This window comes from Diadema setosum, chromosome 21 (assembly GCF_964275005.1).
Source record: "Diadema setosum chromosome 21, eeDiaSeto1, whole genome shotgun sequence".
Classification (NCBI taxonomy): domain Eukaryota; kingdom Metazoa; phylum Echinodermata; class Echinoidea; order Diadematoida; family Diadematidae; genus Diadema; species Diadema setosum.
In genome coordinates this window covers 3,584,958-3,608,229 of record NC_092705.1, presented here as the reverse complement: position 1 = coordinate 3,608,229, position 23,272 = coordinate 3,584,958, and the positions used below count along the sequence as shown (strand labels likewise).

Genomic DNA, 23,272 nt, shown 5'->3' with positions numbered 1-23,272 from the left:
TGAACGTTTCGAAAACTTTTGCGGTCGCAGTGTGAAAAGCGCCCATTGTCATCTGAAAAATTGAGTTAAATGTCTTCAACAGACGCATAATTTCATGGACTTAAATCAGAGCTCGAGTAAACGTGGATGAAAACTACAGACGAAATTGTTAAAATCATCCAATGATCATGTATGTTCAATGTTCAAAAGTATGATTAAAAAAATCAAAGGTACTGCGTTTATATAATTTCAAACGCCCCATCGGGTAAAAACAAAACAAAACAAAGAGTCATCTGTTTTATAAAGTGGGTCGAAAATTCCTAAAATTACTGTTAAATAACATTGTAGTTTACCGAAAGCAGGGAAAATCATGTGTATAGAAAAAAAAATGCGTGTGTCCGGTAGGCCTATACGATACCGGATGCATGGGAAAATCATGCATCCACTTATTACCGGACGCATGGTTATGGGAAATGGTGACTGAAAGGAAAATATACATGTATGCAGTCAGTGAGAAATGACTAAATGGATACTGAACAATCAGGTTGCAAGAATACACTAATCCATTCCATGAAAACAGTTAAACACATCGCGCCTAAAACTGTACTGATAATATTCAATGGCAGTATCATGATATTGTCTCACCGTTGCAATGTACGAGTTCCTACTTATCAGAACCCTTTTCTCAGATAGAAATAATTAAACCTGAAAATAAAAGGCTCAAGGAAATCAATTGCCGCGCGAAGTATAGACTAGGTGCCCAGTCTATCTGTCATAAAAACTTAACCCTTCATTTATAGGTCTGTCATAAACTTCATTTCTAATATAGGGAGATTTTGCTGTGGCGACGCGGTGGTAGACTGTGCGTGTCGTGTGCAAATTTCGGCATGGTACGAGATTGATATCCTTGAGATCTGTCGGTTCTTTAATATTGTCTTTAATGTTTGATAACAGATCTCTTAATTAGTTCTAATTGTTTGCATGGCAGCACCCTTAAAGGCAACAGTTCGTGAAATCATGGATTCCTTCTTTAAAAGATTATATTTTATAACGAATAGTTAAATCATATCGAGATTCAAACGATGTCACAAATCGCTCCCTTCTGAGGGAGATGCCATAGAAACAATATACTTCTCAAAAACCTAATAATCCCCAGCACACATACACGCGCACACACACGCATATTATATTACATACTTGCGGGTAAAAATAATGTATATTGCCCCTTGACCCCATCACGGGCACAACCCCCAATACACACTACCCTCCCCCCCCCCCCCACTACCACCACTACCACCACTACCATGCCAATAATAACAGCTTTCCGCTGTCCCAACGTTCTATCCAATGTAAATAAAAGTGCGCTGTTCTTTTGTAGCTCATCCGTAAACATTAATCATGTAAGTGTTAATGACTTCTACACCTGCCCTGATATGCACTGTGTTCATTCCACTATTTCTATCCCCATATCCTTTTTTGTACCCTTATCCCCGGCGATGTGTATTTTCTTGACATTTTTTTTCTTTTTCATTGTAAATTTGTATTACTTTTGTTCCCTTTTTTCCCGTCTCCATAACGCCCGTATAACCGCGCTATAAAAATATGTTTACTGGGCCACATCCAGCAGCTGAATCTTTTTTCTTTTCTTTTTTGTGGGGGGGGGGGGGGTTCAATAGTCGTGATTATTACTTTTCTGTCTCATGACTATTCTTCATGAGGTATTATTCTTGGAATGCTCAGGAGGTTGAATTATCCAGTCAAACATGTCTATTTAGCGGCCACACACGGAGACGAAACAGGTGGCCGTTATAGACAGGTAAGCGTTTTTTTTTTTTTTTTAAAAGACGTGGTCTTGTGGGGTTGTTTTTAGTGGCCGTATACGGTATGTGACCGGTATAGACATTAGTGGCCGTGTACGACAGGTGACCACTAAGGCAGGATTGACCGTGCGTGAATCTTTGTTTGTATTTCATTGTAGATGGTAAACTTATATCATGATTTTAGCATGAAGTGAAACAGAATGGTAAACAGGCTGACAGTGAAAAAAGAGGGGGAGTTCTACTCTTTGTTCTGATGCCAGAACACATTGAACGCTCAGCCTTGTCAATGATCTTCGAGATCTGTAATTTAATCTCTTTTTTCCCCCGTCACCTGACCCACTTTATATTACAGGTGCACAATCGCGAACTTCTGATTGGAAGGTATAGGCGAGTTCACAGTTAGCTGCATGGTCTGCAAAGACATCCAAATCTGACTTGTCAAAACATTGACTGGTGGTGTAAGAGAGGCAGGTGAATAAATGAAGCTAAGCAAACAGAGGTAATTTATAAGTATAAGTTCCTGCATGAATGGCTGTTATTTACTCGTACGTGGTTGAAAAGAACACGCGTTCACCTGTAGGCCTACATATCGATACATGCATGCACCTGTACATTTTATGTACTGGGCCTGGCTAAACATGAATACCCACCTCCACCCCCGTTATTACCATAGTTTTCATTATCATAGTTTGAAATGCCTAAGTTACGAGTCACTTTCGAGAGAAAGTCTGCAATGACCTTTGTTTGTCTGCACATGCTCAGATTGTAAGTGCGAACTGGCTTATTATGGACAGCTGATGAATTCATAAACGATGGCGACTAGACCTTGAACTTCATTACGTCGTGGTGTGAACACGCGCACGCGATGACTCCGAGCTCCCCGCTATCTCGGCCTGGTTTCAAACGCATTTGATGGACCTGCTCGGACTCGAGTGCTGTCAACAAAGGGGGAGGATATGTTCACCTGGACCTGGTACAGTTTATCTGCCCGTGAAAATTTATCACTCTATCTTCACTTGTCGCACGCCCTTCCTGCTCATCTAGCTCACGGTCGCTACCGCTTCGAAGGTGAATCATACGGAAAGGTGATATACATCTTACGTACCTATGTCTGTACCACTAACTGTACATCATCTCGCGGCCGAGTAAGTCGGCCATTGTTACAGCAGACGAAAGTGAGAATGTTTTCGCACAATTTTGCACGTGAGTGTTGCGTATGACGAACCGTTGCCGCGCACTGTTTCGCTGTATACACTCGCCCACTGTGACCAGTCGTTGCGACATACAGCACAATAGCGCGGGTTATGTACATTGTTCAGCTGTTTGCTCCATTCAGGTTATATAGGGAACGATCAGCTGATTGCTACCGTTGTGTTGTTCCTCTGCCCTGGTGAGTGCTAGGGCGAGTTCACTGCTACGCTCCAAGATCGAGGCCCCTCGTATTTACAAATACAAGTACACAGCTGGGACTGGAGACGGACGAAGTGGTAAGTGATATGGTACAATTCAATGCTGTAAATGTAATGAACTGTTGATGTAATATGACACCACTGTCGTTTGCTTGTTGTGTGAGTGTATCTTTCAGTATCATGCAGCTCGTATGCATTAAATTGCAGAAATTACTGCAATCATACTGGCAGTCCGGGTACGTGACTGGTGTATTAATGACGGCATTAATGACACTTAGACCCGTTCAAAGGGTATTATTATGTCACGTGCAGTTGAAATCAACATGTTTGATCAATATTTGCTGTCATCCATCCTATGGATAAACTGCATTGATATTCCAAGGAACTCCCAACGAAGGGGGCGGGACGTGTTCCAGTTTCGAAATAATAAGATAAGATTAAGACACTATGCCAGTATGTGTCATGTCTCTTGAGTCTTAGACATGCTGTCACAGGAGGAATATTAATATCTATGAAAAAATAATAAGTTACTGACCAGGACGTATAAAAAAAAGGCCAAAGGATCATTCTATCCATATGCCATGCCCCCTCCCCTGCAAATAAAACTGAGAAAAAGAGGGGTACATTTCACTTGTCTCAAAATTTTGGGCGGTCTTCTTGTCTGTTGCACTTGCTACCAGCAAAAAGAATAAGCGTACAACACTAGGCTGCATTTTATCATGTTAAAACAACAAGCAAAAAAAAACAAAAACAAAAACAAAAAAACAAGCAAACCGGGAGTGCTATTTACGCGCATGCATGATCATCCTCAGATATAATGTCTTTATAATGGAAGCACATTAGGAGACGAAGTACAGTGTACTAGTAATATATCCAGAGACTTTTGCACGTTGATCGAAATAGTGAAATAGATCTCCTCATTTCTATTCTGTATAACACAGAGCAGTCATTGCACATAGTGTCAGTGTCCAATTTAACACTAAACGCCATGTGGTTAATGGATCACTAACCAGAATATAACATTACGAACAGAAAGACATTACACACTCGATCATTACAACATTATTCCCCACAGCTTACAGTCATGCTCTTATAGGGAGTAGCAGAAACCTGCAACAATGCGAGTAAAAATCACAGGCACGTTTACTAAGGTAAGACTATATGAATGCGAATGTTGAAACAGTTAACAAGGAGACAGACACAACGTTATACCGTATAATAGGACATTATTATAGCATCAACTTGACAAAGAAATCTGCTGCAACTAACACACAAAGGCTCGACGTTTACATCCATGTGTCAAATTCCACACAATAATGGTTAGTTTCTTTCATTACACATTGTAGTTCTTTCATTTCTTGAATAGAAAAAAAAAACGCATGATGTTCATACGACCGAGGGTTTTTAAAAACATGTTTACAAAAGAATGATTTATATAGTCCAACTCTCAGCCTTTAGACAATCGCAAAGCATTATTACCACAAAGAACGTCTCAGCAAACACACACACACACACACACACACGTAACAAAATCTGCTTGATATCATTAAAGGGATGGTAGGGCCTATATAAAGTATTGGTGAAGATGGGGATTGGGCTTTATTTTATTTATTTATTTTTTTTTTGCAAGATACCAAGAAACCACTTATGAATTAGAAGAGAACATGCAATCTAAGAAGAATTCAAAGTTTATTTGATGAAAATCGGTTTTGGAATGGCTGAGACATCCAAAAACGAAGTAAAAGAAAGCGATTGTAATAAAAGGTGGGTCCCACCTTTTATTAGGATCGCTTGGTTTGGATATCCCAGCCATTTCAAAACTAATTTTCATCAAAACGCTGAATTCCTGTTGGAATCACACGTTCTTTCACATTTCGTAAGATGTTTCTCAGTATCTCACAAAAAAAAAGAACAAAATGTTGGAAACCTGAAGTTAGGTCTGAACCAAAACTATGTGATCGCTTCAACAATGCTGCCAAGCTCTTTGTCTGCTTTGTACTTTGTGTGCTATCCCTTCAACCGTTCAGTTTTATTGCGCATTGGTTTCACTTTGTTAAGAAAAGATTTGTTTTCCCTGTTTTTTGGTCCGACAGCTCTAAGCTGCCACATGCAGGAATTGTGAGCGGTGGTCATGATTTATTGCTGGATAGTACAGTATTTCGTTTCGTGAATGTGTTGTTATAGGGTTACAGCTTTGGTTCGCGAAAAGTACTATGTTATTCTAGAATGTATATACAAGGCAAAATTATATACGCATGTTTACGTGCATGGAAATGTTTCGCGGAATATAACAGACTGTTTGTTTAAAGGAAACCTCCAGCTGTCTTTAGACGTTTAACATTTGAACATCTATATTATGTTTGTTATCCTACTGGGTAGGCATCTATACATGTATCATGTTTGTTATCCTACTGGCCTCACGCTCCTTTTCCCGGCTCCCATAGAAACCTGTGTTAAATGCAGCATATTCCATGAATCATAAAAAAATTAATCGAATCATAGAATTTTTTTTAATGGAAGCAGATGAAGGGAAATTTTCTCTGCTTTCAAGCAAACAACATATTTTGGGATGTTTTCCAGCTCTAAAAAAAGTTAAGAGCCTCCATACGTGATTAGTCATCCAGTCACTCTCAAAAATGATAAAAATAGCAAATTACCTCATACATCAATAAAAAAATCATTAAAAATACAAAAACCCTGACTCATTCAACTTCTTCATAACCTGCAGAAGCTCCTGTCCTCAAGCAATATCAAACACTACCAAAAGTGGCAATTTTCCACTTGACTGATTTTTAATGATTTTTTTGGTAAAAAATAACATTACCTCATCTTTAGGCACATAGGCAATGCGCGAGTTTAATTAGGAGCGTGAGGCCTACTGGGTAGGCCTACAGAGTTACGGTAGGTTGGTTAAGAGGGGGCGGTGTGGCATGTGTATAGTGGATAAGACTCCCGACTCCTGACCGGAAGACCAGAGTTCGAATCCCGCCCTGTGCTTACGTCCTTGGACAAGATGTTTTTATCCACCATGTCCCTCTCGACCAAGGTCTATAAATGGGTAAACCTGGCAAACGATAGGGTAATGATAATGGCAGAGCCCTCTGGTAGAGCATTGGCAACACTGAAGAGGCTATCCTAGGTAAATAAGATCTTATTAAATTATAGTTAATGGGAAAATGAATAAGAAATGTTTTCAAAATTCATAGTAAATCATATTGAATTTACAAGTATAACAGAAAATAGCTTCACATAATAAAGAATACATGATCGGTTGCTCATGGAGGCAGAACAAAATAATGGAAGAAGGAGAAATTCTCCATATATGAATTTGTTAGAGCAAGTTGCAATGTAATGGAATAACAATGCTACATTACTGCCTTTACTGGTATATGTGAGTCTCCAATGACCACCATCTTTGTTCACTGTAATATATAGGCCTACATCCAATGTATTTTTCTTTTTTTGGGGGGGGGGGGGTCAGAGTATTGGTTTGTCTGCTCAAGGACCAAGATAAATTCCACAAATCAGTACATGGCACTGTCACTTTATGAACTACACAATGTAGAATTATACAAATCGTCTGGATGTCCCTTTAAGCTGTGTCTTCAATATGACTTTCTTGTATGCGTTTTTTCTCGTTAGAGAATATTCGCGCATAGGCACCCTACACATTCTGTTTCGACGAAATCAAAGTTGATTTTGCTGTAACCAGTGTAATGACGCCCATCAACATATCCTGCAATTGTCATTACAGATATGCAACTTGCGGTCTGTTCCTGCAGGTACATTAAATAATTTGATTGTAATGCAGCTGTCATGGCCAGCTGTCAAAATAGTGTATGGTGGACTATTGTTTCCACCTAACAGTTTAGTCCTATTGTTCAAGCTATGATTTTTTTTTTTTTTTACATTAGTACCTTCTTGTGTGTAGCACAAAAATACCCCCCCCCCCACACACACACACAAACAAAAACAAGCAAACAAACCTTGGATTGCAACTGATTGACAAATTGCCCTACATCGACGTCGACATACGTAGGGTAATTTGTCAAACAGTTGCAATAAAAACACCTCGACGGAAGAATTTCATGATTTTAAAAAACCTTGGGTTTCCATGAATAACACAATATTTGAAAAGATAAGGCCCTACATGAATAGGGTACTGATAAAAGCAGGAAAATAGTTGGGTGGTATAACAGGATGCCATCTTATCAAGACACACGGTCACACATTAGAATTTTGCCCGGGAGGAGCGAAATTTGGTGTATAGCCAGAGAATCCCCGATGGGGAGGGTGCTAATGAGGTGTTACCCACCGGCGCGCCTCCTCATCTGGCGCCTGCAGAATTCGCAACTCTGCATCAGGGTCTACAGCATACAGCATGTGCATCATGTTCAAAGATACAGAGCGGCAGTAATTTAATCGATAACGGATATAGCTCATGAAACATCTTTTCATCGGATAGTGGTGGTTGGTCGCAACTGTGATATCATTACTATAATTATCCACAAATTAAAAACAATTGCTCTTTTAAACGTCTTTACACAAAACGACCGTAGACGCGCATGGTCGTACATGACAACAATTGTATTGTCCGTCACTATAATCTAGCAATTACGAGTCTTTTACCTCTTATCCCAATGAGGACAGACTGATTTTGCTACTACACGCATAAGATTTATTTCCCATATACCTCTTCCCGAGTATTCTCGGGACTCGTCTTCAACGGGTTAAGACATCGGTTACTACAGACCCGTTCATTCGGTTTTTAACGTTTTCAATGCCAAAGTGTCCATTTCAGACATAACTGTCAGGGCTTCATTATGTCCAACAGTCGTTGATTTATGCACTGACATTATAATACATAGCAATACACCTGACTCATTGCATCTAACCCATTGAATCATCCGTTCTCCTTATTTTGAAAGCCCCCCCCCCCCCCTTGTATTGGCCGGCAGAAAGTTTGTCTTTTAAACCGAATATAGGTCTGGGTATAACGGCAAGACTTCAATACTTTGATGCGACCGTTACAAGTTATTCTAATTACGTTCATTTTTTAGGGATGTTTACAGAGAAGATTAATTCAATACGTCAGTGAGAGACTAGTCAGGCCATGATCACGTGATCTTGATGTACATAGATATATATTCCATTCACATGCCCATAACTTTCATCAGTCCCCGTCAAGAAAATGGAATCATCCCTGAGAAGTCATTGTATTAAACAATGAAAACACTGTAGCTTTGTTGTCTATTTTTTGATGTAATTTTCGTCGTATTTGTTCCATTGTTTGTGGGTTTGGGGTTTCGTTTTGTTTCTTTTGCTCTATTTACTGAAGTCAATGGATTATGGAGTGCATGGGCTTTCATTTTCAATCCAGGTGTACCAGTAGGCCTACATGTACACCGTATAGCCAGTGGCGGATCCAGGCGGGGGCGCAGCGGGTGCACCACCCGCCCCTTATAATTTTTGTTAAAACAAAAGAAATAGAAAGAAAAAATGGGGGCGTGCACCCCCCCCCCCTTTAATTTTGTGAAGGCGCCCCTCTTTACGAAATTCCTGGATCTGCCCCTGGTAGCGGCGCGCCGGTTTGTTAAAAGTTAACAATTAAAATTTGATTCCCCATCGCAACCTATACCATCCCTTTAAAGTTGCACCCAATATTTTCACAGAACAGTGATATCGGTCGAAAGCATTTACGCAAATCAGCTGAGAGGATATTGTCAACAACTCAAAGGTCTTTCATTAGTTTGTGTACGAAATGCTAAGATTTCATATCTTTTGTGTGAGATTTGCGGCTGCTTTCCCACTGAAATTCATATTGACAGTCATTGCAACACAAACATTATGGAAGAGTTTCATTACGCTGAGCGCCACTTTTAAAGTTAGTCCATCATATCAAAAATTATATAATATAATAACGGCCCGTTTACGATCGCCCCGTCACTGTACAGGCATGCTAACCTGGAAACATTAAACTGCACATTACTTGAATATGAGACCATTCTGAAGCAAATAATTTTCACACAACAATAGTTTTATAATGTACTCTTAAATGAATCCACAAGGATTGGAACAATCATCCCCCAGCATTCCCACTGATCAGTTACTAGCCATGACCGTCTGAACGTAACTTTTGAATAAACCAGAACTATTTACATTGTATCAACAACGTTCTAGCAGTGTCACACACGCAGGACATTATAGGCATGCATATTACATGTACATGTATGTGCTGAGGTAAATGATCACCGTCTGAACGTAACTTTTGAATAAACCAGAACTGTTATTGTATCAACAACGTTCTAGCAGTGTCACACACGCAGGACACTATATAGGCATGTACATTACATGTATGTACTGAGGTATGTTTGCAGCTCTTTGCCTTCATGCTGAACCAATTATAATTCAGCTCTCACTTAAAAACAAACAAACAAGCAAACAAACAATGGAAAAACGTCGTGTGTGAAGGTATGCTCGCCATCATTTTGCATTTGCTGTATATGGATTCCAAATAAACGTTCAGCTATATAGACGAAAACAACTCATCAGATTACCGAGGCCAAAACGAACTCTACATGGCCGCATGCATGCATAGAATTTGAGAAAAGACAGGATTAGCGCCTACAAGAATGGATGTCGCTCCATGGGCACAAGGTTGCTCGCATTCAATTGACAGTCCACAGACTTCTATACATCTAGTAATTGTATACTCGAGACCTCCAAACTCTTACATGTAATATCTTTCATCTCTTCCTCTCTTTCTCTCTCTCTTAAAATATTGTATCTTGTATGTAGGTATTCATCCTTTGTTTCCCTCGAAAGGGAACCGAGTAATATTTCATGTGGTTTGCTGCTGTAATGATTAAAACATTTGCTTTTACATATATTAGATGATCTGATGTAAGAAAGGAATAACTTCACACTTACAGAGTAACTAAAGCATATTCTCACAATCTTTACCATATTCTATGCGCACGTCTACGTCAATTTTTACTCTCTTCGACAACCAGGGAGATGGCTTCCTTAACCAACTCGGACACAAAAGGCAACAAGACCTTGGGCACTGCCTCCGAGACTTTTGTATAAACTAAGGACTCTACTCAAAATAAATACATAACGCGAGTATAATTCTCAGTTTCGCTGTCAAAAATACATTGCCTTGCTACATGTATCAAACGAGGAATGCGGTCAACCTATCCCTTTATCTCTCTATCACCTGATAGGGACTACTGCGCCACTTGTATTCGTGATTACTCGTATTTCTTCTGTATTGTTTTTTGTTTTTCTTCCCTTTTTATTGTGCAGCGGTATCATTGTATCAACCAAACACGAGGAGTCAAAGGTCAACGCACATTGTTCGGAGCTCAAGAATCACGTGGGGGCGGGTCTGACTTGACAGAGAAAGGAAGGATCAGGTAACAGTACAATATTGTATGTGCACACTCCATACAGTCATAGAGAGTATACCTCTTCGTGTAATGTGTTTCCTCTCGACAGGAATTTTTCCATCATGACAGATCTATTCTTTCCGGGCTGTTCCACTCTTCTGAGATACAAACAAGATTGAATGAGGGGAAAATTTAATGCGCAAAATGGGAAATGTCACATTTGGGTTTGGGTTATACCGGGAATAACTTCCTCTTCGGCAACAATGCAATTTCGCAAGTTAGACTTGTAGTTGTAGGGACTGGATGCGCATGGCCACAAAGCACTTCCAAATTCTGTAGTAGTCCGACACTGGCGACAGTGCAGCTCACTTACTGGCGTACAACAAGCCAAAGTGATGTATAAAAGCTGCTCCTGAAGTAACACATACAAGCAGGAATAGAAATACACGCATACATCACTACTGAGCTTACTTTCAATCTATCATAATTATCATTACTGGGGATATAAATAACGGCGTTAACGACACCGTCGTGTGTGTGTGTGTGTGTGTTTGTTTGTTTGATAACACATGGAGTCTGAGGTTATACACTGGACACACTGTCTCTTTCACCTATCATGGCCACGCAATAGCTTAACGACGCTTTTGTAGTTGTTAGAGGGGCTGTATGATGGATGTACGATCTATGTCAACTTGTGTCGATTCATTAAACCCTCAACATCACTTATGTAGCCAGTCACCTAAATATTCTTCGGATTACTTGAATACGCCCAAAAAAAAAAAAAGAAAAAAAAAAAACACTTCCAAACCAAGATTCTGCCTGTGATCATCTCTCAGTCATTGCTGAAGTACTAATATGATGAACAAAAGACATTAGTATGCACCTTTCCCGAGACTGAATATAACTTGCATGTTTCCATTGTGTTACTAATAGTATTGTAGGGAAACACATGTATGTTATGCTTGGTCAAGGGAAGGTGCATCCCAATGTATTATGTTAGTCATGATTAGCAGATGCCAGGATACTGTGATTCAACACAAGTCAACATTAAATTTTTGCACTGCATAGTCCCCTTTAATGTTATCGCAAAGATCTGAATTGAACCTAGATTAGAACTTGTACCATTGATAAGAATATGTACTGTTACACATTCCCAATACCACTGCTACGGTGTTTACAATCCTGTGAGCCATAGCATGCCTGTGATCAATCGTGGAGCAAACGAGGAACTACTGGGTGTTAAAAAAACAAAAAATCCCACTTTTGATTCTTAATAGTTCAAAAACTATATATCAGATAAAACTGTCATTGATAATCTTATGAGTAATAGCTGAATAGTGTTCAATTTAGTTTGACGTGATTTGAATATGAAAGCCTCTATTAGTTTCATGAAATCAATGATTCATTTCAATGTTAGGTTCCAGATTTTGAGCAAATTTTAACCCTCTGTACAAAAATTGAACTTGATACAGGAACCAATGATGTGTATGTGAGTGTGTGCTTACAATGACCCTGAACGATGGACATGGCTGCCACCTGTTCAGAGCTCCTGCTGCAAGGCACATGAATGCTTTATCAAATTATTCATGTGGATTGCCCTGAGCACTGCTAGTCTGAATTCATGACACAGGGTGAAATGCATGCACATGAAAAAGTAAGCACATGTTTCCATGTGCTTGCATACACCGCATTTCAGAATGAATAAAGACTAGCTGTGATAGTGGAATTCCTCATAAATATGTAATAGAGCATTCCAATCCTGGCCATTGTCCAGGACCATTGTCTGGGTATCAACAACACACTCCTATAGGCCTACACACCAATAACCCCCTATGCAAAGTTGAAGTTTTGTACAGAGGGTTAAAAATAGAGCAAAATCTGAAACCTAACTGAAATATTAATGTTGAATTTAATGAAACTGAATCATGCTTTAATTTTCAAATTATCTCCAACAAAATTGTACACTTTTCAGCTATTACTCATACCAATGTTAGTATTATCTGATATATCGTTTTTGAACTATGAAGGATCAAAAGTGGGAATATTTTTTGTAACACCTATAGTATAATGGAACGACAATCTATCCTGAAACTATACAGAGTTAAGAAATAATTATACTGCACTACGCATAATGGCTAAACATAAACTTACTTTAGGGGATTTATACAAAGGATAATGTACAGTCCTCGTCTTGCATGAACGAATTATTGCAAGTAAAATCATGTATAAGACTTGTCGGTATAAAGAAAGGGAGAAAGGGCGATAAAGAACAACCGAGCCAAAATAAAATCGTGGATTGAGTGAAGACAGCTCTATGTATATTAGTAGAACACATCATAACTGTGAAAGTTTGAGGAAAATGGGGCAGTTGAGTCAAAAGTTCTGATTTCTAAAGTTTCAGTGCCGTCATTGCTGGATTAGGAGACTATTATACTTCATGACGTCATCATGGACAACAATATAAATAGAAAATGACAAAGAAAATTCAACATAATTATTATTTTCACTTTTCTGTTGCAAAATGAAAGAAAGAGCACATTGTTGACTTACTTCTTTCAGAAAACAGGGGGGACAACCCGTTACATGATTATGTCAGTAACAAGTCGACGGAATGTGTACTTTTCATGTAAAATGAGATTTTGCGGGACTCTCCTTATAGTTTCTTTTTGGTAATACACGTACATATACTATCAATAGTGGTGTCCAAATACATGTACGACATAATGTAGTGGTCTTCTCATCCAGCGATGATGGCACCGAAACTTTTGAACCGATTGACCAATTTTCCTCAAACTTTCACTGATGTTTTCTACTGATAATGCTGCTTTCACTCAGTCTACAATGCTGTTTTGGGCTTGGTTTCCGTTAATAAGCCAGTTCGCAGTTCCACTTTGCGCATGAGCTGAAGAAAGGTCATTCGTACCAACAGGCATGTGGGTTTTTAAATTCACTGTGATAAGCAGCTGTGATGGAATGGTTATTCTGGCATGTAATCCTTATAACTGCTGCTTGCCAGCACATCCACCTGACAGCAAAAGTGGTATTTGGCAATAGCAATAGAAAGAGATTGTTAATACATTCAATGCAAAATATTTGAAATGAACACTTTCCCAAGTGTTAATATTGACGGATCATTCTGGTCATCTGGTCTACGCAAGTTCATTCTTTGTTAGAACAGGATCAATGAATTCCATAAATTGTTACGTAAAGCTTGCGCATTATGTCGCTCTAAAACGAGTGAAGTGCCCCTAACTGACTGAGAAAAACATAAAGTTCCTTCGGACCAAAGTGCCCATGAGCTAACTCCGAACTGGCTTATTAAAACTGTCAGTGTAATTGATGCGTGCCATTGTACTCCGATTATTACGTGCAGCTTTCACGAAATTGCATTGAGCTCTTGATGCGTAAACAGGTTGTTGTTCAACTTATTTTTGAGCGATTATGTGTAACCTTATTAAGGAGAGAATGCATTTTAGAAATGCTCAGATGCAAGACCAAAATGTAGTAAAAGAATGTTAACGGTGACGTGCGAGCATTTTTACCTTCTCTTTCGCGTGAGAACGAAAGAGGGCGGCATATCAGAGAGGGTTCTTATAATCCTTGTTGATACGCACCATGATAGTGTTCTAATAATCATTGTCGAGATTCAAAAAAAAAAAAAAAAGTCGGGGAAAATTCTCGTTCCGGTTTGTTGCAATATGCTTTGAGATAATGAGTAGTAATGGCATTTACCACTGCCTTATCAAAATTCAATCATTTAATACACGGCACATAGTGTATCGTATATGGAAGAAGGACACAACAAGATCAAAGCACCATTGCTCATTCGTGGATTTGGAAGTTGGTGCATGTACACACTATAATACAGTGTACATCGTTTTGTGTACACCGATGGGGCACAAATTGTTATTACAGATATTAATCAGGGACACAAAAGTATCTCGGATAGATCTACTTTAATAAGGAGTTTCTCAAGTTTGGATAAATCAAAGAAAATGCGAGCAAAATCGAGAAAGGGACAGTAAAACTGCAGCAGTGAAATTACAGACTGTAATATCATGCTCAAAATATAGACGAGAGAGGGCGGCAAGCCAATTCGGGGCAAGAGGGACGACAACTCAAAACTCTCCTTTGTGCGAAAGCTGTCAAGATCATGCTGCTGGAAGCTCTCGCACACTTGCTCAGGGCAGCTAAAACTCACGGTCGGACAGGTGGAAGAAATGGCTGGATAATTGCCTGTTGAAAGCATGGGACCTTAGTTTGCCCGAATGTCTATTTGGGGCAAGGTGGAAGACAATATAATATGGGTAGTGTGTGTTATGCCCAGGGCGCCGTTTCGTGAAAGTTGTCAGCCCTGACAAGTTGTCAGTCTCTGACAATCGCCATAGTAACAGTCGGTGACCAGAGCTTCTCAGCCAATCAAAACCAATGATTTTACTGAACTTGTCAGAAACTGACAACTTGTCAGGGCTGAGAGCTTTTCATGGAACGGTGTCTTAATGATTTCATTTTCTTTTGATTCAATCATTATTTGCCAAAAGTAACAGCACAATACACAGGCGCAGAATAAACTGTCGGTATGTTTTGATTCAAGAGGATCCGTTTCCTCAGACAGCAGTTTCCCATGACACATGAAGAACTGTTGACAACTTATTGCAATAATAAATGCCTACTGTTATCTTACGATCTTATTCCATGCCCTTTGTGATTGTGTTCGTTCGTGTGTGTGTGTGTGTGTGTGCATGTGTGTCACATTGTTACGAGTCAATAATATATAATATATATACTTTATTTTCACATCAAATGAAGCTGAAAATTAATTGACGGTATAAAAAGCAGATGCTAGTTCATTTCTGTTTTAAAAAAAAATAGAATAAGAATAAAAATAAAACTATCTTTAGTCACATTATGATGGAGAACACGCTTGCAACCTTTATTCAAGAGCACAACCAAAGCTTAATATCATCAATGAATAATAAATAAAAAAAAAATCATGGATGATGCAATTATGTAAATGACGAATGTCGATTCTGCTTATCTACAGGATTGCGTGACTATGGTTACCAGGAGCCGATCTAAGGAGGTCAACGACTTCGAAAAAATGGCGAACGGAAAGGAGGAGAAAGGAAAGGGAAACATCAACAAGTGGACCAAGAGGAGAATATATAAAAATTTCCTGGTCTTGAGTGTGCTCGTATTCCTCAACTTCACCGCATTCTCATCGTTGGTGACGCTACAGAGTAGCGTAAATTGCAAGAGTGGCCTGGGGTTGGCTGCCCTTAGCCTGTCCTACACAACAACAACTTTTGCTGGTAAGCTGCCGTATGCGATCTGGATTTGTGTGTGTTTGTGTCTATGCGTTGGGAGGGCAAGTGTTTGTGTGTGTTTTCCTTTTGGCTTCTGGGATTGCAGGGCAAGGGAGGGGGCGGTAAGTAATTTCGGTTGGCCATTTACTGTTTGGCATCAATTTGACAGTTTACAATTTTTTAACAAATTCATGGGTATTTGTATTTTCTCTGAGGACTTTTCAGCTACATATTGTAATTCAATCCGGCTACATTAATTATTCAGTTCATTTCTACAATCCAGTCTGTATGCAGTATACACAATGTAGGGTATAGCCTTTGCGAAGCTTTCTGGTTCTGAGGACGTGAATGCACACTAAAACCCACAAGGTGGAAGAGAGAGCTCATCTCTTTCCTACATCCCTTGCAGAAAAAAGTTAAAGTCAGTTAACGTGATTACTACCTGATCGTCTTCCATTGTCCCTTCTCTGTTTTGTACTTAATTATGACATTTTTCAAATTCATTCATGTTTTTTTGATCAATTGTTGAATTAGTCATAATAATTTAAACAAACCTGGCAGTAAATAGTAATTGATTCTTAGGGCCATTAAGGAGGTTGGGCTACGAGTGTACAAAGTTGTTCAATCTAATGAAAGACTTTCTTATACCTGTACATACCTCCAGGGGTGGACGCCCCAAAGGGCCGAACGTGGATAGGGCCTATAAGACCGTTTCTGCGTTGTATCACAAGATGGATGCTTCTTTTTCTACAGCCTATAATAAAGAATCGTTTCATTCACAAACTCCCTCCCATTTATACTGGCAAGAATCACTCGGTTTTTGCTAGGTAGGGCAAGCCTCTGGCAAGCTTTGTGGTTGTTAAGGACAACTTTTGTGAACAAAGCATGCATAAAATCCGATGAATACATTACAGAGCCGGTGACACCGGCCTATTTTTAACATTGTTTGCAGATCTGTGCAGATCTGTGCATGCACAGTCACATCGTCTTGTATTTAGATGTGGAGGGATAACAACGGCCTATCTTTGTAATAGAGCGGTTTACTAATTTTCTGTATTCAAATTTCATACGAATGCCTTCTGGCAGTGGTCCCTTTAAAAAAACTGACAGCTTGTCTGAGGTTTGCCCGACATAGCAACATTTAATGTGTATAAACTGGATACCAAGCATTGAAAAAAAAAAGTGTTTTTGAAGTACAGTGTGCAAGTTAAATTCATTATTTACCATTTGCAGATGTAACAAAAACCCAACTTGAGTGCTTCAAAATACACGTAGTTCTACAATGTTAGGGATAGAAAAACCAGTGTAAAAAAAAAAAAGTTGTTCAATCGATGTTGAGTATTGTTAAACATAAAAAATGGGAACAATAGTTATGACAAAATTGTCTATAGGCTAAACCGTCTACAGTTACGGTTTATTGAGAAAAATAGTGATATCTCCTTATATTTTAGGCTTTATTGCTAAAAATGTATATGGTAGGATGTTCTGCGATACAACTGACATACACAATAAATGCACCACATGACCACTTGTACTCGAACATATTTTTAAATCACTGCTCCCAAAGATAAACAGTATCTTTAATATAGAAAACCTCGTTTCTGTGTCAGGGCGGGAGAAACATCCAAAATTCGAATATGTTAGTAAACTCAGGGAGGTGTAAGAAAAGGAGAGACAACTCCTGCTCTATTTTGAAGGATGCGCGACACCGCCGAGAAGTTATGCGCTTAACTACAGGTGGAAATCAGGTGCTTTGACAAAAGCGAGCATCAATAATCGGGACTAGCGCTCTCACATCTAGAAATACTTGCCCCTATACTGTATTTCGCTCTCTCTTTTTCAATGTGATGGCAACAATGAATTTGTGTACCTTGAATTGGAGCAGCGAATCAAAATGCAGTGTAAAACTGAAAATTTTAACTGCAAATAGTTTAAAACGAGCTGGTGCACCCTTTAGCGGAGTACTTTATTTGAAAGATCAAAATATCCCAGATTAAAGGATAGAAAACTAACATGCGGAAATGTGCGCATTATAGAAAAATATTAGGTTTTTAAGAGGGCCTGATTTTCATTTCATTTCGATTTGCGCATTACGAAGAAACTAGAAATACATGTTTATAATATTGAATTCTTTCCTAAACTACTCTTAATCAATTCCAGTATTTCATTTAAAATTTTACGGGAAATAAAGCTTGTAATTCAACGAAAGGTGAAATGCGTTCTTCGTCTCCGAACTTCGCCTTGCAACTGGAGCGGTGCAGAGCATGACTTCAAAGCGTATAGTGGAATGCTAGACATCCCATTGTAACGCTTTGAAACCAAACATGTGTTTGCATGAATTACGAACGAGTTGTCTCTCCTTTTCTTACACCTCCCTGGTAAACCCAAGGAGGATTGAGAAATGGAGTAACAACAGTCTCATTCCCCTTGATTCCATGTTTCATGCCGCCACTCAGAAATATTTGAAGTATGTGCTAAACTGGAGCTGCCTCACAGATAGGAAGACAATTGATTCATGTAGCATTGCATCATGACTCGTCTCAAAGGAAGATACGTCTTTGTGATGGTACAATATTGCTTTTCGCCGTCCCTTCTTGGAAAACAAGCGGCACATTAATAGTACAGGCACAGGGATGTTCGAATAAAAATTGTACAAAAATTGATGAAATGAATATCAAAATCACTCGTTTTTACATGACTTTATACTAATCTAACATATAAATGAATAAAGAGCTATACTCGAAAATTATACCATATCAGTTTCATTTGTCGGAAGTGGTCGGAAAGATGATAAAATCGGCTTTGTAGTGAGAGTACAGTTTCAAATATTTTCACGACATACAGCTCAGGTTTACATTTTTGTACATAATTTTGGACGGGATTTACTTTTGTTTCATATGCTTTCTCATTAAGAGAACATTCATTTTATTTGACAAATAAACCAGCAGAATATAGACGATATAATGTTAGAGTTTAAAATGAATCTTCAGATTGCTCAAAAAGACGGCGGCATGGAACCCTGATCATCAAAGGCACAAGTGCACCTGAGGAATTCTTTTGTGCATCAATAGAAAAATGGCAGCTGTTTGAATAATTACAGCCAGTTGGAACTACATCTCTTAAACCTCCTTAGTAAACCGGTGTCTTGGGCACATAAGGGGGCATCAAGTTCAAAAGGACAAAGTGGTTGTGAACAATATTTTCATCTTCGCATCTTCTTTTAAACGTACAGTGGGATACGTGTATAGTACTTGGAATCATCTTGCCTATCTTCATTGTGGAATCTACATTATTCCACATTCACAGGTGGGCTGCACCTGTTGCGACATTTTTGTTGTCTTTGTCCAGCGTTGATACAGGTGACCTGCACCTGTGATACAGCTGTACAGTGTTCTGTGTTGTCTGTCTTGCACTGATGACTGAGGTTGTGGTTTATGCTGTGATCTTGGTTTGTATGTACAAATCTACCTGGAAGGTACCAGGGAGGTGAGACGTTCTCACCTCCCTGAAGGTACATAGGTGCCAAATGATGTTTAGATTTACCAGAGAGGTGCCACCTCCCTGGATTTACACATCACATGGCTATAATACTGATCGCTTATTGATTCGGAAAGTTTTCGTACGGTAGATATATAGAAAATATAAAGAAAAATCAACATTTTTTTTTTCACTTTTCTCGCATAATAAAATAACACTAATTGACTTGCCTCTTTCAGAAGGCAAGGGGAATAATATTACCCTTAACATACACGGAATTACGTCAGTAACGAGTCGATGATACTTGTATTTTTCCACATAATGATATTTTGTGGAATTCTCCTTATCGTTTTACGCATGTGACATCATACACTGTACACTATAGTAACTTGTTGTCTTTCATCCAGTAGTGACTGCACAGAAACTTTTACAATTCATAACTTTTGAATGGATTGTCCGATTTTCCTCATAACTTTCACTGATGTGTTAGCTTGTGTTCTACTAATATTGCTGCATTCACTCTATCATGCACATGTATATGAAGGTGGACTTGTCCTTCAAACGCTAGTCATTCCCCAGAACACCCCTGCCCCCCACACACACACATACACACTGTAGGCATGGTACGGAACACAGACAATTTACCAGATAAAAGAAGAAATTTTGCCACAAAGAAAGATTACCTTCATTCGAAAGCGGAAAGGGTTTTGATAATGACGTAACTACATCTAGATGGTACAATAAAACATTTTACATGTATTCTTGCCGAGTTGTTGTTTGTTTGTTTGTTTTTTGGTTTGTTTGTTTTTTGTTCATTTTCCATCTGAGAAGATGGCTGGATAGCCCATATCCGTTAAGCTGGTCTTCCATGGGGTCCAGTAGGATGTGGGGTGGACCACTTCACCGGGTTAAACACCCTGCTCTTTGCAATGAATGAATGAAGCGGGATCTTTCACGTGCAAAAGTTGTTACTCTCTCATACACGGGACCTCCATTTTATGTCCTGTCCGAGGGACAGAGTGTTTTGCCTCTTGCTAGAGGGGACGGTATGCTTACACACAACATTGCTCAGTCCAGACTCGGGTTCGAACCCGGGCCGCGTGATCGTGAGGCAGACGCGCTACCGACTGAGCCAACTCACCTTCCTCCTGTTATTGTTGTTGTTGGTGTTGTTGTTGTTGTTGTTGTTGTTTCTGGTTTTGTTTCGCATTTGAGTAAACGTGACCTCTCGATTCCAAACTTAACCGTGACGGCTCTTGTCTCCTACAATATACCCCATCTATATTTCTTTACTATATGTAGAGTTCAAATCTATTGTTCACAAACGGATATTTTTTTCCTAAATGTACAGCCTTACAGGACCTAAGTGATATACATTGTAATGATCAATATCACTCCAGTATTTTCACACTGGAGTGTCCACTACCACCTGAGTAATTCCCTTCTCCAATTCCCGTCAAAATTCTCTGAACGCTGCTTTTGTTTCGTCGGTTTTTTTTTTTTTTTTTCATAATGCTTTTCGACTCGGGAGTAGCATTGGGGTTTGCTGCACGTAGAGTTCTTGTTTGTGTTGAGTTTTGTTTTGTTTTGTTTTGTTTTGTTTTGTTTTGTTTTTTTTTTCCCCGCGGCGTGAAATGGCCCTGTAATTCAAGCCAAATGCAGGACTATGTTGATATCGATGCATTTTGGTGTGTACATTACCAAATCACTAATTCCTTATATGCATCATAGATTCTTTAAAATTGTTTTCATTACTTTTTCTGCACTGGTTTTTTAGACTCGCTTTCAGAAAATCTAAAGAAAATTCCTCCAGATCATCTTCATTCATATTCCAGCTGTGGCATCATCCTCCTGTGACATATAAAGCATCGTTATATGCATTCTGTTTTACCATTCAGTATTGACAGGTTGCACTTTCAATACGCACAACTTTACCATTCAGTATTGACAGGTTGCACTTTCAATACGCACAACAGCACCGCATGTTTGTTTGTTTGTTTGTGTGTTTTTTTATACTAGTCTGCAAATTTTTCTGACAAATTCTTGACCATTCAGTGAATGGTGAGGCAAGTGTTACCAGAGGATGATTTCTCAATGGAATATGAATACACCGCCTTACCGGTAAATGATCTTGAGGATCCCCGTGTATGAAACAGGGTTAAAAAAAAAAAAAAAAAAAACCGCGATGCATATTCTCATGAAGTATTTGTTGATTTAGTTATGTAGATCTAACGTTATAGATCAAAGGCATCAATAGAGGTCAACATACAATTTGATTGCAGCTTAGGGACCCTTTAATGGCCATGACACATCAGTCATGGGCATGCCCAGTCATGTTGTGTGTATCACTGTATGGGCGACAGTCCACACGCACATGTTCAAGATGAAGATCGACGCATCAAATTTAATGTTTCCGGTAAATCAATAGGCAAATTTTATGTAGGCCTCCGTATTCGTATACACTGTACTAGTATCTGGTAATTGCAGTGGTATGTATGTACAATGTACAAACTATGTATCCCAAGTGTACTATGCCCAGGGACCGTCACATCGTCTGTACACACACACTGCCCGATGCCTACATGCTACGCTGAATATAGCGCTTGTCCTTATCGTTGAAGATATTCATCACGTACCGGTACTATCAAATTACTCTGCTCATAATAGTCGATAACCCACCATAAATGAAAACATAGAACCAAGTAAATCGGACTAATGAAATTCTCGGTGCCGACTTAGTAGAACCACATAGCACAAGTCGAAACGGTTTCCAACGTGCAACATGATCTATCTCCATCTACTCACCGTTGCCCGTTGGTTTAGTGTGACATATGCAGCTAGCTGTCAATGGCAATGCTTAGCTAGCTGCGTTTGTTGAGATGACACTGTGCCAGAGGTTATTCCGCCATGTCCACGAGAACACACGTAGTAGGAGTGAGAACATGTGATATTCACCGTGGATATGCGATGGAGTGGAGGAGCTATGCTTTGGTAGGGCCATGGTAAGATGCCCAATTTGACGTTGGCAGCGGCGGGTGGGCGGGGCGGCTGGGGAGCAGAGCGAGCGGTAGCAGCTTGCAGATACAGGATGGAATCACGCTGAAAGTGTTTGCGGTGAATGTGCGTACCATTTCCCCCATCCATCCAGCGCATGCTTGTATTGTATGGCTTGTCTATGGAAGGCCATCGCCGCCAAAACGCGTGCCAAACCATACGCATACATGTCAGAACGTACGCATGCTTATTTCATAACGTACGCATGGTTCTTTCATAACATACGCATGGGACATTTGCTATTATTTTTCAATGAAATTCCTAACGTACGCATGCTTCTTTCATAACGTACGCGTGGTTTTGCCATTACATACGCATGGATTCGGAAAAAATGTATGGAAGGCCATCGTCGCCAAAACGCGTGCCAACACCATACGCGTGCATGTCAGAACGTACGCATGGTTGTTTCGTAACGTACGCATGGTTCTGTCATAACGTACGCATGGACATTTGTCATTATAGTTCTATGAAATTCTTAGCGTACGCATGCTACTGTCATAACGTACGCATGTTACTGTCATAACGTACGCGTGGTCTTGCCATTACGTACGTGTGCTTCTGTCATTACGTACGTATGGTCTAACAGATTTTTGTCATTACGTACGTAAGGTCTTGGAATTACATACGTATGGTCTCGTCATTACGTACGTATGGCCTTTTTCTTACGTACGCGTGGTCTTGTCATTACGTGCGTATGGTCTCGTCATTACGTACGCATAGTCTTTTCATTTCGTGAGCAATATATAGCGGGTATGTTGGAATGACCAATTTGGCGGTAGTCCCTATAATGATACCAATTAAGCTAGGAGGTTCAAGAACAAGAGTTCCAACTGGCA

The 23,272-nt window shown here is 39.4% G+C and overlaps 2 protein-coding genes across 4 annotated transcripts in view; one reads left to right on the top strand and one right to left on the bottom strand.

Annotated features, from left to right (window-relative positions):
• LOC140244318 (monocarboxylate transporter 13-like) overlaps positions 1–22,237 on the bottom strand; it is a 37,947-nt gene extending 15,710 nt beyond the window's left edge. The window contains exon 1 of the mRNA XM_072323962.1: positions 22,188–22,237. The gene's annotated coding sequence lies outside the window, so the exon portion shown is untranslated. The remainder of the gene's footprint in view (positions 1–22,187) is intronic.
• LOC140244317 (protein unc-93 homolog A-like) overlaps positions 2,654–23,272 on the top strand; it is a 47,994-nt gene continuing 27,375 nt past the window's right edge. The window contains exons 1-2 of one of the 3 annotated variants that reach the window (XM_072323960.1): positions 2,654–3,002; positions 15,644–15,911. In XM_072323960.1, coding sequence (XP_072180061.1) covers positions 15,656–15,911 — 256 coding nt within the window. In that variant the 5' untranslated portion in view covers positions 2,654–3,002; positions 15,644–15,655. Of the gene's footprint in view, positions 3,003–3,073; positions 3,287–10,509; positions 10,627–15,643; positions 15,912–23,272 lie in introns of those variants that run through there. The other 2 variants (XM_072323959.1, XM_072323958.1) reach the window with 2 other exon arrangements.